The 15531-nt window shown below is 38.2% G+C and overlaps 1 protein-coding gene across 3 annotated transcripts in view; it reads left to right on the plus strand.

Moving 5' to 3' along the window:
* wdfy4 (WDFY family member 4) overlaps positions 1-15531 on the plus strand; it is a 75611-nt gene that overhangs the window by 930 nt on the left and 59150 nt on the right. For 2 of the 3 annotated variants that reach the window (XM_041789122.1, XM_041789124.1), the window contains exons 2-12: positions 1487-1589; positions 4793-5050; positions 6621-6732; positions 7942-8069; positions 9184-9312; positions 9398-9587; positions 10179-10368; positions 10555-10715; positions 12208-12440; positions 12530-12669; positions 15312-15442. In XM_041789122.1, coding sequence (XP_041645056.1) covers positions 1569-1589; positions 4793-5050; positions 6621-6732; positions 7942-8069; positions 9184-9312; positions 9398-9587; positions 10179-10368; positions 10555-10715; positions 12208-12440; positions 12530-12669; positions 15312-15442 — 1693 coding nt within the window. In that variant the 5' untranslated portion in view covers positions 1487-1568. Of the gene's footprint in view, positions 1-1413; positions 1590-4792; positions 5051-6620; positions 6733-7941; positions 8070-9183; positions 9313-9397; positions 9588-10178; positions 10369-10554; positions 10716-12207; positions 12441-12529; positions 12670-15311; positions 15443-15531 lie in introns of those variants that run through there. The other variant, XM_041789123.1, reaches the window with a different exon arrangement.

The raw sequence follows: 15531 nt of genomic DNA on the forward strand, positions 1-15531 counted from the left end.
TGCAAATCTCAGAGACAGGATTGTTGCCAGGCACAGATTTGTGGGAAGCTCCAAAAAAATTCTGCTGCGCCGAGGGTTCCATAATTCTTGAATGGAAGTTGTTTGGCACAACCTTACCTCACCTTAGTAAGAGAGTTGACCAAGGACCCAATGGTTTCTTTGAGCTCCAGGGATCCTGGGTGGAGATGGGACAAAGTTCCAGAAGGACAACCATCACTACAGCCCTCCACCAATATTGTCTTATGACGGAGTGGCTAGATGGAAGCCTCTTCTCCTTGCAAAACACATGAAAGCTTGCACTTGCCATTCACATGGAGGTTTTTGAAAACTCCAAGCAGGCTTTCATGTGCTTTGCATCAAGGAGAGGCTTCTGTCCAGCCACTCTGTCATAAGTCCAGATTGGTGGAGGGCTGCAGTGATGGAAGCCTTTCCTCGATGGAAAACACATGAAAGCCCACTTGGCTTTCATTCATTCTGAACTGAGTTGAGGAGAGGCTTCCATCTAGCCACTCAACCATGAGCCCGATCAGTGGAGAGCTGCAGTGATTGCTGTCCTTCTTGAAGGATAATATATTTTTCATAAATTTGCAAACATTTTTACAATTCTGTTTTCACTTTGTCATGATGGAGTACGAAGTGTGGACTAATAAAAAAATTTTTCTCGACTGTAGCATCAGGCTGCAACATAACAAAACTGAAAAAAGTGAAGGGAGTCAAAACATTTTGTTCTTCTTTAAAAGTGAAACAAAGAAGAATTTGCAGGAAAAGCTGGTTATCGTTTTTCTGGTCACTTTAGTTTACCTGATGCCCACAGGATGGCGCCATTTAGTTAAATTGGAGTTACACTGCCTTAAGTCTCCAACTGTCACCAATACAAACACACAGCACATTCCCAATCACAGTGTAGTCACACTTTACAAGCACTGAACAAACACAGCAGACTTCTTAACCATATGTTAAAATACCTTTTTGGGGGGGCTACATAGATAATGAACTGGTGTTTCTGATATTGTTGAAAGTTTACGTGCTTTAATCTTCCTTTGAAACAATGTAAAATAAGTATGTTTTGGATTTGTATCCTACAAAATGCCCTTTGTTTAACTCTGTGTCACCTGCAAAGCAAATAACTGCATTTATCCACACAAACCTGTGATTACAAGCCTTGTTTGGATGAATCATGGGATCATCCTGTTGCTGTGATTCACATCATGCCAAACTTACATGACATGTCTATAAAAAGCAGAGGGACTCTTTCTTGAGCTGCAGTGGGAGGGCCCCATCAAACAGGCTAAACAAGAGCTTTTCACTTCTGCTTCTCTGAGGAAGTAAGGAGGCACATGACCTGGGCCAGCTGATGTGAGTCGCTCTGCTTGTTCAAAGTTCAGTCGACTTGGTGCAGATTAGTGAGAGGCGGGCAGCTGTACAGAAGGGTCTGCACTACTGTAGGTGCTAGTCATGTCTTAGCAGGCCTGTGCTTGTCTTTCAGCCTGACATGGGACAGACCGCTCGCTCAGTTGGGATAAAGCAGTGCAGTAGAAAGCGTCCTCTTGGAGCCTGGAAACTCCCAGATGGCTCTAACACAAGGACAGGTAAGAAAACAAAGACTCCTTTGGGTTTAGCGTTCTATCAGCGGCGGGATTATTACTGTACCCATGACTACAGATGCATTGTTCACATTAGACATGTTTGAATGGTAAGTCAGTGTTAAATTAATTAGTGATATTATTTTGTGTTTCTATACAAAAGGTGAGTTCTTTTGTGCTTTTCTGCTGTCAGTCTGCCACACACTCATTGCACACAGAACAGTCTCACATGAGGAAACTTCAAAGTATTATTGAATTTTTGAGGAATGTGAGCTGCTTTTCCCTTTACTCAACATTATGAGTGATTAGATTGGCTTTGGCTTATCAGCCCTGCCAGTGTCCCTAAGTTTTTATCGTGAGTGTATGAACAGAAAATACCATAGTAAAAATGATTGTAATGAGGAAACAATACTCAAAAAACACCTCAGACTCATGTTAGTACATCTGCTGTTTTTTTCAGAGAAGTTTTACTTTTTATTTCATCTGCCTCCTGTGTGAAGGAATTCAAGCTGTAAAGGACTTAATTCTTATGATATTAAGGTTGTCACAATACCAGAATCTGAAACTTCTTAACTGTTCTATAAAAAATCAAATGGTGTTGATATTTTCTTTGATACCACAGCCAAAAGAATTAAAGTCCAAGGCACCCAGTGTTTGATAATTCATTTGTTTTAATTATTATGAATTGCCGCAAAACTACACTGTCTTAACTACCCTAAAAACTTTCGAAATATTTTTGAGTAATTAAAACAGAATGTAGGAGTTTGCCTGAAAGTTTTGAATGAGTTGTTTCTTTCCTAAACACCTGCACTTTGAAAAAGAGGTTTTTGTATAAGACTGTTTTTGGGCTTTTGCCTTTATTTGATAAGCCAACTGAAGACAGGCAGAAACTTTGGTGAGGGGTAGTGAGGAAAGACACCATCCTGATCAAACAAGGGCCAGGATTGGGATTCGAACCTGCAATCAGTGCATCAAGGACTGAAGCTTCTGAATACAGACACCTGCTCTACCAACTGAGCTTAACCAGTGGCCAAAGATGTAGTTTGAAAAAAAGTTTGGTATTTTTCAATACCATGGATCATTAAAATTGATAATTTTGGAGCATCCTAGTCTTTTATACTCAGAAAAATCTGTCTTGAGTGTCCCTTTTGCTTGTGTGCACCTCCAGTTGTTAATTAATTTGTCTGAAACTTTAAAATATTCATAAACTGGGGCATAGATGGCCTGGTCACACCTCATGTGCTGAGGCGGCCCAGGTTCAAATCTGGCCTCTGGGTCTTTCAGCACGTGTCACTCCCCACTCCCTCGTCCCTGTTTCCGGCTCAATCCACTGTCCTATCTCTCTCTTATAAGGAAAAAAACAAAAATGAATCTTTTTTTCTCTGTTATGATTTGCATTTGGAAATATACATGCACAGAATAACAAGATGCTTGCATTACATATCCCCTGTCCCATTTTTCAGTTCAGAAAACGTAAAATGAAAAGGACATATCCCTCTATTTACAAAATTAGAATAAAAATAAAAAAAGCATTTTTAAGTGAGGGTCCATTGTACCTTGCTTTGACTTGTGTAAGAACATGTGAAGTTTATATAACTGCAAAACATGTCTGACAAATAGATATCGAAAACGGAAAGGTAACAGAAGGCGTTCATACAAAAACAATTTTAGCATGAGGAAAGAAATGTGAGGAAGAACAGGTCAGCCAGTCTAATCTATACTGTAATCTAAGAATAAACCAACACAAAACAATACAGGTTCATGCAAACATAGTACATTGAATGTTTAGGAAGTGACACTGAAATGTAAGAAAAAAAAAGGTTGATAAACTTGAGATATGAAGATAGAGACTAGAGTCAATGAGGGCAGATGTCCTTATAGAAGAAGCTAAACACCGTCAGGCAAGTTTACCTTAATATGTTAAAACTGGATCTCATATTGAGTGAAATTTATTCTTGGTTCCTCTTAGGGAGTATTCTTTCTTTTCTAATTGAATGAAATTAAACAAGCCACTTGAATACTTTGGGTGGGTTTGACCTAAACTAAATATTTTTAAAAAAATCACAAACTGCTGCACATTACAGCTTATTTAATGTTACTCAGTGTTAAGGTGGGACATGATTATTTGTATGACACCTTGAGATATCATTGCAAATAAAGGTGCCCAACATAACACCAAAAATATTTAAAAGGTAAGATTTCAATAAATCAAAACTCTTAAATTTCAATTTTTAAAACAGGGAAACTAAGATGAGATAGTGATACTTTTTAGTCATAATGCACCTTTCATAACACAATGAAAAGTGACTCACAAAAGCTTAAATAACTTCAGAATAATGTGAAATTATAAATAAAGAACAATATTGTTTAATTTATGTTATTTATGTTAAAAAAAGGAATAATAATGGAACCTTTTGATTAAATAGTCCTTTACTAACAGCATTAAGTTCAAAAGCTTCTTAAATACGGCATTTTTAAAGAATATTGTTGCATGAATAAGATGAGCTGAAGTACAGGACACAAAATAAGGAATCAATGAGATTAATTAGACTTAAAATGCATAGAACTAAGTAAAAGAGATCCTTGGATCCCTTAGAAGAACAACTTGAGAGTTGCTTAGGCTTCACTTAGGTTAAAAAATAATTTAAAATTCATGAATGTTCTCAGGAAATGTCATTATCTTGAATGTGATAACTTAAAAACATTCTTATTTGCTCAGTTAACAAGTGTATAAAAACTAAAATTGGGGTCATGAATCCCTTTTTTTAAATGAAAAGGAGCATTACACAGCAGCAGATGTAAAGCAGAAGAGTGTTTCAAACATCTGCCATGAAATTAGTAGATGCAGTTGTTAATTTAAAGCTTGAATAGGTTGAACTTTTGCTTTTTGACCTTTTGGTAATTGTATGCTTCCACTGACTGAAAATTGGTTATCAATTACAGCATGCAGATGTCCGACTGTGGTTGGATAACACTAATGAGAATGGCACATGACTGTCTGTGGTTTGCCCTTCTGTCTGGAGTTTTTTCGTACAGATAGTAGCCTATATGCTGGGGTGAGAGAAGTTTTGATTTTGGGCACATTTTCAGAGGAAGTGAGACAGACCAGCGTGGCATGATTGAAATATATTTTAAGAGTAGTTTAGGTGGTCCAGTTAAAGAGACCAGCCTTAGAATATCTGAATTTGTCCCTTTTTTCTCTACTTCAGCTCCAGACGACAAAAAAGGAAAGGATCAATAAGGAAACCGGCGAACTTAGTGCTTCAGGAGAGTTATCTGTCTCTGTGGAGTTGAAGGGGGACAAAGTGGAGGGCTCTTGCCTCAACCATCAACTCCCACAAGTGCTCAGAGAACAGCTGCAGGAGCTGGGGATTCACACGTGCTCAGGCCCTGACCACATAGCTGACGATGTCCCTTTGGAACAGAGAGAGGAGCATCTAGTCAAGGTCCTCCCTCTTTACATACAGGTATGGACAAACAGAGATAGACTATGACAATAAGTCTGTTTTTTAATGCTGTAGGAGCATTAAGGAAGTGTTTACAGCGTTGTCTTGCATTTAAAGAAACTGTTGCATACTCTACAGTTTGCATGTATGTTTTTTAACACTCTTGGTTGATAATTTGAATTTTTCCAGCTCTGATATAAAGGCATGAACTGTGATTATAGTGTTAGACTCTTTCCCACATCATCCCTTTTACTAAGGCAGACTTCAGGGGCAGTCTGTTCTGAAAATTCTGAAAGAAATTGTCCAGAGTGGATGTGCAAAAAAAAGGCTATAATCAGAAGATTTGAAGTGAAGCCACAGTTCTAATAGACACAAAAACTGTGGAAAGGTTAAATGGATGCCTCAGGGCTGCATCATCTGGTTTCCTAAAATTTTATCCTCTGCTTGAATGAACAATTAAAAAAACTTCAGGCATCAATCAGATGTTTGACCCTCAGTTGAACTTATCACTTTCCTTCCTGTGAGCATGTAGTATGCTGTATCTGGTCTTGTTAAATCTGAGGTGTCACATGAAATACATAAACCTTTCAGATCCGTAGCTTCAGGCGTTGTTTTGATTAACAGGAGTAAGAGGAATTTCTTAGTCTTTGTGCTACATTTATAAATAAACTGCCCTTCTTTCTTTCCCTGAATTCACTCAAATTCCATCACTGACTTACGTGTTTTTGCATGTAACACTTCTGATCAGGCTTACGGCTGTAGACGCAATCACTCTTTGGTTTGTGCCTTGAAATGTGTGTGTGCTTGTATAAGCCTCCTGACCGGAGATTTTACCAGAATGTAGGGCCTCACTTAAGAACAGCAGACTCAGGAAAATAGGATATCCTCTTAAGGAACTTCAGTGAGTGTATACAGTCATATACATGGGCTTTCATTATTTATTGTGTAGTGCATTAACAAGGGCAGTCGGGATTTCAAGTATGGTTATATGGTTATGTATTTTTACTGCATCTCATAAAGAACAAACTGTCGGGGATCTGAATCAAGTTAAGGATTGCAACATGTCAGTGTATGCTAATAATTACATGCTTTGCTTTTTTATCTCATTTAACTATAAACCTATTAACTAAAAAAATGGGCACTTTGTCTTGGTGCTATATTCAATAAATATGGTGTTTAAGGGGAACTGGTAGCCCACTGGTTTTGTCTGCTTGCCCCAAGGTTTTTGTCCCTGAAGCGTGTAGCCCGGGCTCAAATCCAGCCTGTGGCTCCTTTCCAGCATGTCAGTACCAACTCTCTCTCTTCCTGGTTTCTGACTGTATCTCCTTTGTTTTGTATCACTTATAAAGGCGGAAAAGCTTATACATAAAAAATGGGGTTTGATTTTGTTCAGATCACTTCATTCTGTTTTCATTTACATTGTATGCAGTGTTTTAGAAGGTGTTTCAAAGTTTTCACTCAGAAATGACATTCTCGTAACGCTGTTTCATATTTCCTTGTTTAATTTTGTCTGTGTATTAATGACTTAGAAACTATATTGCCCTCCATATCTGTTCATTAATATACTGTATATTTTCTGCTCCTATCCAAGATCTGTGAGGAGGGAGGAAGACTTGAAGGTCTGAACATAAAGGGGCTTGCAGGTCTCACTGCAGACACCGTCATCCAGAACATACACAGCAGACTGACAGGAAGGCCTGCTGGTAAATATGACTTCTTTTTCATGCACATACTGATTGTTTTTTCAGTCAGGTAAAGGGACTTTCTGCTTCATTTGGTACTCTTCTGCTTTTCACTTCGCTGCAGTTCTTTTCGAGTTGTTTTTTTTCTTTTACTGTAAATGTCACACGTGTTACGGAGCTCTAAAGCAGATTCAGTTGTTGAGGTGTGTAAAATGCTTAACCCTTCAAAGTCTCAAGTTAAAGGACTATACTAACTGAAAGTATTGATAATAAACCTTTCTGCTATTGCTTTGCCATTTGCTCTTTCTGTTCCCCTATACCCATGTGCCTTTTGTTATGTTGTTATGTGCCTTTTGTATTCAGGATATTTGAAGGAAATGCTTTTTAGAGAATTTAATACTTCTCTTTTCAGATCCAGCTTTTCTGCAGAACAACTATTAATGAGATTCTTACATAATGCATGAAGTTGCTTTGTTATACACCTTTGCAGTGTTACCAAAAAGATGTAATTTTTCTTGTGCAATTACCCACCCTACTGTTTTTTTTAGAATCAATTATACAAATATACTTTTAGGAACTCTTACATAGCACTAAAATGTACCCTTCCCTAAATAGACAATGCAAATCCCCTTTGTGAAAACAGAAGTGAAACTTTTCTGAGGACGCTTTTTTCCCTCAAACTATATTCAGATTTGCATGTTTATTTCTTTTTAACTTTGTAATTTTTGACTGAAACATTGACTCGATTTTATAGATTTCTGTTGTGGGTAGATGGTGAAGAGAAGTGATGTCAGTATATAGATAGTTATGCTGTCTTGTTTGTTTTGCTTTATTAGACCAGTGGTCTCTAGCCTTTCCCATCAAACCTGTCCCACATGTATCTAAGAAAGGCTGAGCCCCCCCCCCACACACACACACACACACTTAATTTCAAGTGTGGCAAATTATGTAGCCTGATTAGTTTGTGAAAGGAATAATCTATGTTTTTTGTTTTTTGTTTTTTTTTTAACTCAGGTTTATCAAAAGATCTTTAAATTATCTTGTATTGTAAATGTGTCATAATTTCTTTACTTAGAAATACAATTTTACAACCTCAGTGAAGGTGGAGGCTCCCACCCCTATCGTCTGACAACTGAGGCATCTCTCCTAGGACCCCAGGTTGGGGGTCAGTGTTTTGGACCTGTAGTCTTTAGGGTCTTTTTCAACAACATTTTTTTTGTTTGTTTTCAGAGGGAGCTCGTGGAGAGATAGTGCAATTCTTCCAGAGGCAGCAGACTCAGGAAGCAAACAGTGAAGTGAAAGACAACCATGGATGGCTGCTGTTAAAGTCTCTACTCTTGCTGACAGCTGACAGTTCAGTGAGTAATGATAAAGTTTAAGAAAAAAAAAGCTGATAGACAAAGTAAGGTTTCTTTTATGACTGCTTATTTTTAATTCTTGTACAGCTTTTTAACCTTAATTGTATAAGGTTCAATGACAAGTAAGGCTTCATTCATTTGCAGTTGCACCGCCTGATACAATGTGTTAGGTGGCCCATAAAATCAAGAATTTTATGGTAAAATAAAATTTTGCTGGTTTACATCAGTTGTAAAACCTTACATGGAAAGTGTATCCACTCACCAAAGCAGAATTGTAATTATTCACTTAAAAAAAAAACGATACCTCATTTACCCAATTAGAAGTACAGTACATTTTTAAAGCTTCAAATAATATTATTTATTTCATATATTGACTTTTTTTGCAATTTCACTACTTAAACACTGGTTGCACCACCTGACATTTGCAGCTAATTTCAAATAAACAGGCAAATAATTGGGCACATATTGTTCCTTTTGTTCTTGTTAGAAAGTGGACAAATATATTTTCAAAATAAAATCAAGAGTTTAACTGTGAAATACATTTTTAGCAGTTTTACATTGTTGTACCACCTGACATATAAAATTGACCTGCTCACCTGTGACTGGAAAGAAATGTTTTTTTCTTTACTTGAAAAGGATCTAAAAACCATTTCACTTAACCATGAGTGTCACCTGGATTGAAATAAATGATAAATTTATTTGATAATTTATTTTTTATCATTTAAATGATAAAAAGTCCCACAAAAAGGCATAGAAAATGAGAGACTAAGCAGCATGTCCAGGGAAATATTGTGCTTAACTTTAAAAAAATTAAACATTCTCATAATCATAGTACTAGTGTCTAAGACATAAAATAATGACAGGAAGAGGCAATTATAGAGAAAATAAGGGGGTAAATTAGATTATATAGGAAGTAGGTATAAAGTATATAGGAGTAGGAACCCTGTAGTTCAGTACTTGACTGTCTCACTTAACATAGTCCATGTTTAAACATAATTTTTATCTTGTTAATAGCTACCAATATTATAATATCTTAACAATACACCAGAACCAGATTACATTATTAACGATTCTGTTAAAACATTCTGTTTTGTTTTGTTTTGGTTTTTTTTAGGAAATATTGTCATGTATAAACCCGGGGCTTCCTGCTGCTTTGGTGAAATGTCTGTACCTGTTCGTGTGTCTTCCCTCTGTAAAGGGGAACCTGGCTGTAGAAGAGACATTTCAGGAGCCACTAACACAGGTCAAATACTGAAAGATTTAAATGTCCTCAGTGCTTCTTTATTTCTTTTCAGTGGACTTTGGTCTCAATCAATCCTCTTTTACAGGTTCTGCTCCAGCTCTGCAGGCAGCCGGTAAACGTGGAGAGTCTGGTGGAAACTCAGGAGCTGCAATGTCTCATCATCGGCCTCACATCACTATGGGACCAAACCAGTGCAGTCTGGAGGCACCAGGCCTCCCGAGTCCTCAAGGCGGTCTCTGCTGTAGCAACAAGCAACACTGTCCCAAACTTGTTAGGTGAGGCTACTCAAAGCTAGTTTGACTTTTACTGCCCTGCCTCCTCCATTAGTTATAATAGACTCAATTCTACTAAAGGAAAATGTGATTGTGAATTATTTTTATTGCAGAAGGTGAGTAATTTGATATGATCTACATTTTTTCCTCTGGTGCAGACAGATATTTTTGTCCCAGTTATGATTTGATTATACAGAGACACATGACCACACATCCCAGCAGAGGTTTGTGCAAGTATGTTTCACATGATGCCTCCACGGGCACTAAAAATTCCTCTAAATGTTCTGGTACAGACAAGATAACTTAGATTTGTCTGGGAGATTAAGTATCCATTTCCCAGCTTTTTTTTTCTGTGGTCATATGACTCTGTAGCTCTTTTACATAAATTCCATGGATAAACCTGTGTAGAAAAAGCTATCATATAATTTCCTGCTAAATACTGTCTTGGGAGAAATGTGTTTAAATTTCCTTTCTGTGCTGACTCATTTCTTGAAGTGCAATCTTCAATTGTGCATCTCCTTTTGTTATAATGTGGGGTTTAGCTTGTAATACTTTGAATTACACTCACCAGTAACATTGTCTTCTCTTTGTCAGGGAAAAACTGTGTTCGTATCAGCATCCAAAACCTCTTGCACATTGGTCCTGAAGTCGCGGGGCCACTGCTGGCTGAAGTGGCTGTAGCCGTGTTCAGCTTCATAAGAGACACCTACACCCTTAATCCAGCCCTCTTCATTGAGTTTGACACTAACAACGGCTACACGGCCCTGGATAATATCCTGAAACGGTGAGATGAAGAGAAAAAGAGCAAAATGGCTGCTAAATGTTGGGATTCTGATTAAATAAAACTCAATCAAATAGTTCAGTGTAAAAGGAAATACACGGATGTTATAATCAATATTGAGGAATCTTTTTGTCTCTGTCTTTTCATGTACCTTTACATTTTTGTCTGTGACTGTTCCACCATCATAAGGTGCGAGAAAGGTGTGTCTGTGGATCAGTTCCAGCCTGTGGAGGAGCTCCTAGCCCTCATTGCTTCCTTCACTTTCTTTGGAAAAAGTGAGCTGAGAGTGGCTCTTTGTGTCACCAACCCTCAACCTCCAGGCTTTAAGTTTGACCCGCCACTCACCAAAGGTATGTCTGATGATCAGAGAGTAGTTTAGAGAGAAGTAAGCTTTGCCATATTGTTTTGTTGGTAATGTCACGATATAAACAAACATAAATCAGCTCTTCTGTCCTGCCTTAATACAGTAGCTACTGCCAGCAGCCATAGTCAAAACATATTTCCACTGAAACAGGATAATTTTTGTTCTGGGTTTTTTATATTAAGGTAAGAGATTGTAACATGGTGAAATTAATCTGCATATACAGGGACAAAAGTCTTCTCAAAACCATCTTAACAAAGAAGGAGGTGAATGATCTCCAAATGCAGTTCATCCCTACTGTGCACTTTGGCCCTCGCATAACCCACCCAAACCACCCTGCTCCCATTTCTTATTTCTCACACTTCCCTGACTTGCAATTCCCCCACCGCTACCCCGCTGCAGTGCTCACCACCCCTCAGGTTAACAGGAAACTGAGGTGATTATGTCTGGGATGATGAAGTGGAGGCTTCCCGTCTAACACTGTTAGGATGCCCCACATCCATTCACCACTGGCCTGCAGCAACCAGCCATCTATCATGGACGTGCACACACACCTTCAACCAGGGCTCATGAATGGAGCGCACAGAATAAACACCAATGTACACTTCCAAACATTCACAGAGACACACATTCAGCACCCATCCATCACATCAAGGAGTAGATCTTTTCCAGCAGAGGCACTGGGGACTTTTTTGTGCTGATCTTATTTGGTTTTGATGCAATTTAGACTAAGTGTGAAAATGAATCCTATTACTAACCAGGTATGTGTTTATTCACAGCAAACACTTGTGTGTTTTGGCTCCCAAATCTAAGACCTTGTCTAAATATTTTGACAAAGAAGAGAAGAAACTCTATTAAGGCAGATTATTCTACAATATTATTGCCATCATGTATGTTATGTTGTTTGTTTTCAATCTATCTATGCATGAATAACTCAATTGCCTCATGAAATTCAGTGTGTGTTTTGCGTTGAAAACTGTTTGTTATTTATCTGTTTTCCCCCTTTCCTGACTCTGACCTCATAAGGGCAAAATGTGACAAATTGAGCATTTAATTCAAAGCATCCTTTGGAAAAATTGACCTCAGGCCAGTGTTGTTTTTGCCAGTCATAGTTTAACAGAAGGAAACATTATCACCCAGTTTAAAAAGTAAGAAAAACACATAAAGCAATATCTTCTCCTATATTCCCTTCTTTAAAGAAATGAGACCTTCCTTTCCTTTTTTTTTTTTTTTTTTCAAAGGTTTATTTTGGGCATTTTTGTTCCTTTATTTGATAGAGGAGGCTAGTGGATAGAGTTGGGAACAGGGATGAGAGTTGGGGAGAGACATGCGGTAAAGGGCCTCAGGCTGGATTCAAACCTGGGCTGTCCACGTACGTGGGGTGCGCCTTTACCACTCGGCCACCTGTGCCCCAGACCTTCCTTTTCAAGTTGACACTATGATTTTTCATCTTCTCTCCTCTCTCTACCTTTTCTCTTCAGGTTCAGCAGTGAAAAACCTGCAGGCTTTCCGCCTGTTGCACTCCTGCCTGCTGCGCTGTGAGGACTCACTGCTTGGCTGCCAACTTCTTCGAACTGTGCAGACAATATGGGAGAGGGACCCTTCTAATTTCTTCCTTCTGGAGTGGACGGTTCAGTCGATGGCTCAGCTGGCTTCCTGTGTGTGGCGTAAACCAGCACCTGTCAAAAAAATGTTTTTTTCCCTTCTGGAGATGGTATGCATAAGCTGCATGTTTGCAGCAAAGATCATATGTGTACTTGCCTTTGATACAACATGTTTGAATCAATGATGGGTTTTCTACAGGTGGTATTTAAGTTGAACTACATCCCCCATGAGACCTTGCGGGCTTTGTTGGTCGTGCTGAAGCAGAGCTGGGCTGGGACTCTGGTTGGAGGGCTGTTAGAGATAGAGTTTGGAGTTGCAGCTCTCACATGTTTTCACCGGTGAGTTGTGCTGTAGGTTTAAAATATTTTAAAGAGAGCTGTTGAAGATAGCTTGCTTAAATTGTGTTGACCCTTATATATTCTCAGATGCTTGTCAGACTCCTTGTTCTCCCTTAGGCTGAAATCTGACTTCAGAAATCATAAAAGCCTCAGTAAATGAAAGGACTGATTGTATCAGGTACATAAAAACAAACTCTACATATATTTAGGGCTGCAACTAATGATTTTTTTTATGTCGACTAATCTATCAATAAATTTCTTGATTAGTCGACTAATCATGATTGTTTGCCGTACTGTTTTGATCCCCATTTTACGTAAATAGTAGCAGTTCACCTGCCTTGCTAACTAAACTAAAGGATAGCTTTCTTTAAAGTGACTGGTATGTCTATAAAAATAAATAAAGCAAATTGCCTATCCATAGTCCAAAAGTACAAATAAAGCTTAATGTAAACAAATTAAAATTCCAGCCCAAGTGACTGAACAATAGATTAGAATTTCTTTAAATTGCAATGCAGGAACAACATGTCAACATGTTCTGGTGTGAGGCTGGCTCTCTTCTTTGAGTAGTGAACTGCAAGTACAGATGAATTTTTACTGGCCGGTATTTGATTTTACCAATTTCAAAAACAATAATCCGATTAGTTGACGCTTGAATTTCCGTGTCGGCCAATTTTTATCGTCGACATAATCGATTATGCCGACTAATCGTTGCAGCTTTACATATATTGTCTATATTTTCAAACATGCAAACACATCAAAGGATGTAAAAAGAGAAACATCACTACAAGACGTCTCTAACTGAAAGTGCTGCCCTTATGGTCCTGTATAACCTGTTGGTCACTTACAGGAGCATCAACTCTGAAATATGTTGAATCCCTGTATAAAAGAGCATTGAAAATAGTACATAAGAAACCCTTCTTGTACAACCATTGTAACATCCTCAAAAAGTACAAGCTTTCGAAATTTTCTGTTGTAAAGCCCTATATGGGCTAGCACCGCCTCCACTAAACAGAAACAGAAAACAAACAGTGAGTCTTCAATAAGACTGACTAGAAGCGCTGTTAGAGGTGACTGCGAGATACCTCTTAGGTGTTCTGTCTTTTGGCAAAATGTGTCATTCATGGGGGCGCATTATGGAACAGTTTACCACACTCAGTCAGGGAATGCTCCAGCTTGAAGTTCAAAGGTCATCTGAAAGCATGGCTCAGGACAAACCAGGATTTTGACCATGTTTAACCATTTCATTATCTCTGTGCGTATGTACTTAAAAATCACTGTTTGCATGCATCTTCTGTGCAACATTGCAAAGATAGATACACTTACGTATGCTATCCGTGTGCAATAATACACGCATAAACGCGTCTGTGTATGCAAATTATGTGCAATATGGCTATGTGCAATCATGTTAGCACTGTAAATAAACAGTCCAAGGGAAATGTGCAATATCCTTAAGCACATTCATTATCAGGTACAATGTATTTGCACTTTAGCTCTAGAGCATTAAACCATCTGCCTTATACACTTTAACACCTAATACACTTTACAGCAATGGTCACTTTATTACTGGTCAGTCTTAAGCAAAGTCATATAGCCACCTTCTGTATTGTTGTGTTGGGTCTTTATATAATATTGGACTGTTAATTTTGTGTGTTCTCTGTGTGTTGTCTGGTTTTATGTATATTTTTATTTTCATTATGTACATACTTGAAGTACACTTTCATATGTATACCATCAACCTGCTGGGGGGGTTCAGATGGAAATTAGCCTATGGCTACAATGTGGCACATTTATATGTCCATGTTCATTAATGTGCACTGTCCCTGATTATAACTAACTTACTAAATAACTGCCAAACCAAATAAATAAAAGATAGATTAATAAAATTAGGATGTCATGTTTGAGAGAAGGAACATTTACTTCCTGACCAAAATTAGTTTGATTTTACAGGCAAGCAGACAAACTGACACAGAATGAACACAACCTGATACAAAGATTCATATTACTAACAAGAACAAAGAAAGCTGAACTGAAATTTCTGGGAAACTAAGTTAACAAAAGCCATCTGTTTCTGGTTACCACTGAACAGCTACTCTGTGGTATGTAGATTTACTTAGATGTTGAAGAAAATATTTTTATCAGGCATTATGAATTTTATAAAGGCCGTAAAATGTGAGTTTTAATTCTTAGAAACAAGATCTATGATAAAAGAGAAGCCATGCCAGCTGTAAACATAAGATTAAAAGCACTTTGAAATCCTAGCTGAGGTCGAGTAGACACATACACTCTTTTTCGTTTTAGAGTGAGTCTCTTGTGTCCTCATGTGGATCTTCGTTCAATTTCTGTTTCTGTGCGAGAGTGAGTCCTCTGTCTGTGCATGCACCCTTTTTTTTGTCCGATGGTGCTGTCTGTTGTGGCCAAAACATGGCAAACTCCTCAGTGGCCTTGCTTTATTTCAATCCAGAAATATAGCTGTCTCCCAAATTGCAGTACAAAAGTCAGGCTAGTCTGATTGCAAAAGACCCTAAAAAGATAGAGCTAACACTTCGTGACCAACAACACAGCTGGAGACTAATGGAAAATAATATCTTTGTGCGAATTTTTTTTCCCTAAAGCTAATGAGACATTTTATTTCTGCTCTGTAGGTTGATGGTGCACAGTGGTATGCTAGCTGAGGTGCTCAGCGACCGGGGCCTCCTGGAGCTGCTGCTCAGTGAACTTCGAAGGAGAGCCAAAATCATCAGGAAGGCTGGAGGAGTTTCTTCTCCACAAATAAGTAGGAACCGCCATATTTATTCCTTCATATAGTCATGTGATGATTGAACAGCTACTACTATGAGCAAATACAGAGCAATTGGATTTAAA

This window comes from Cheilinus undulatus, linkage group 6 (assembly GCF_018320785.1).
Source record: "Cheilinus undulatus linkage group 6, ASM1832078v1, whole genome shotgun sequence".
In the NCBI taxonomy this organism is placed as follows: Eukaryota; Metazoa; Chordata; class Actinopteri; order Labriformes; family Labridae; genus Cheilinus; species Cheilinus undulatus.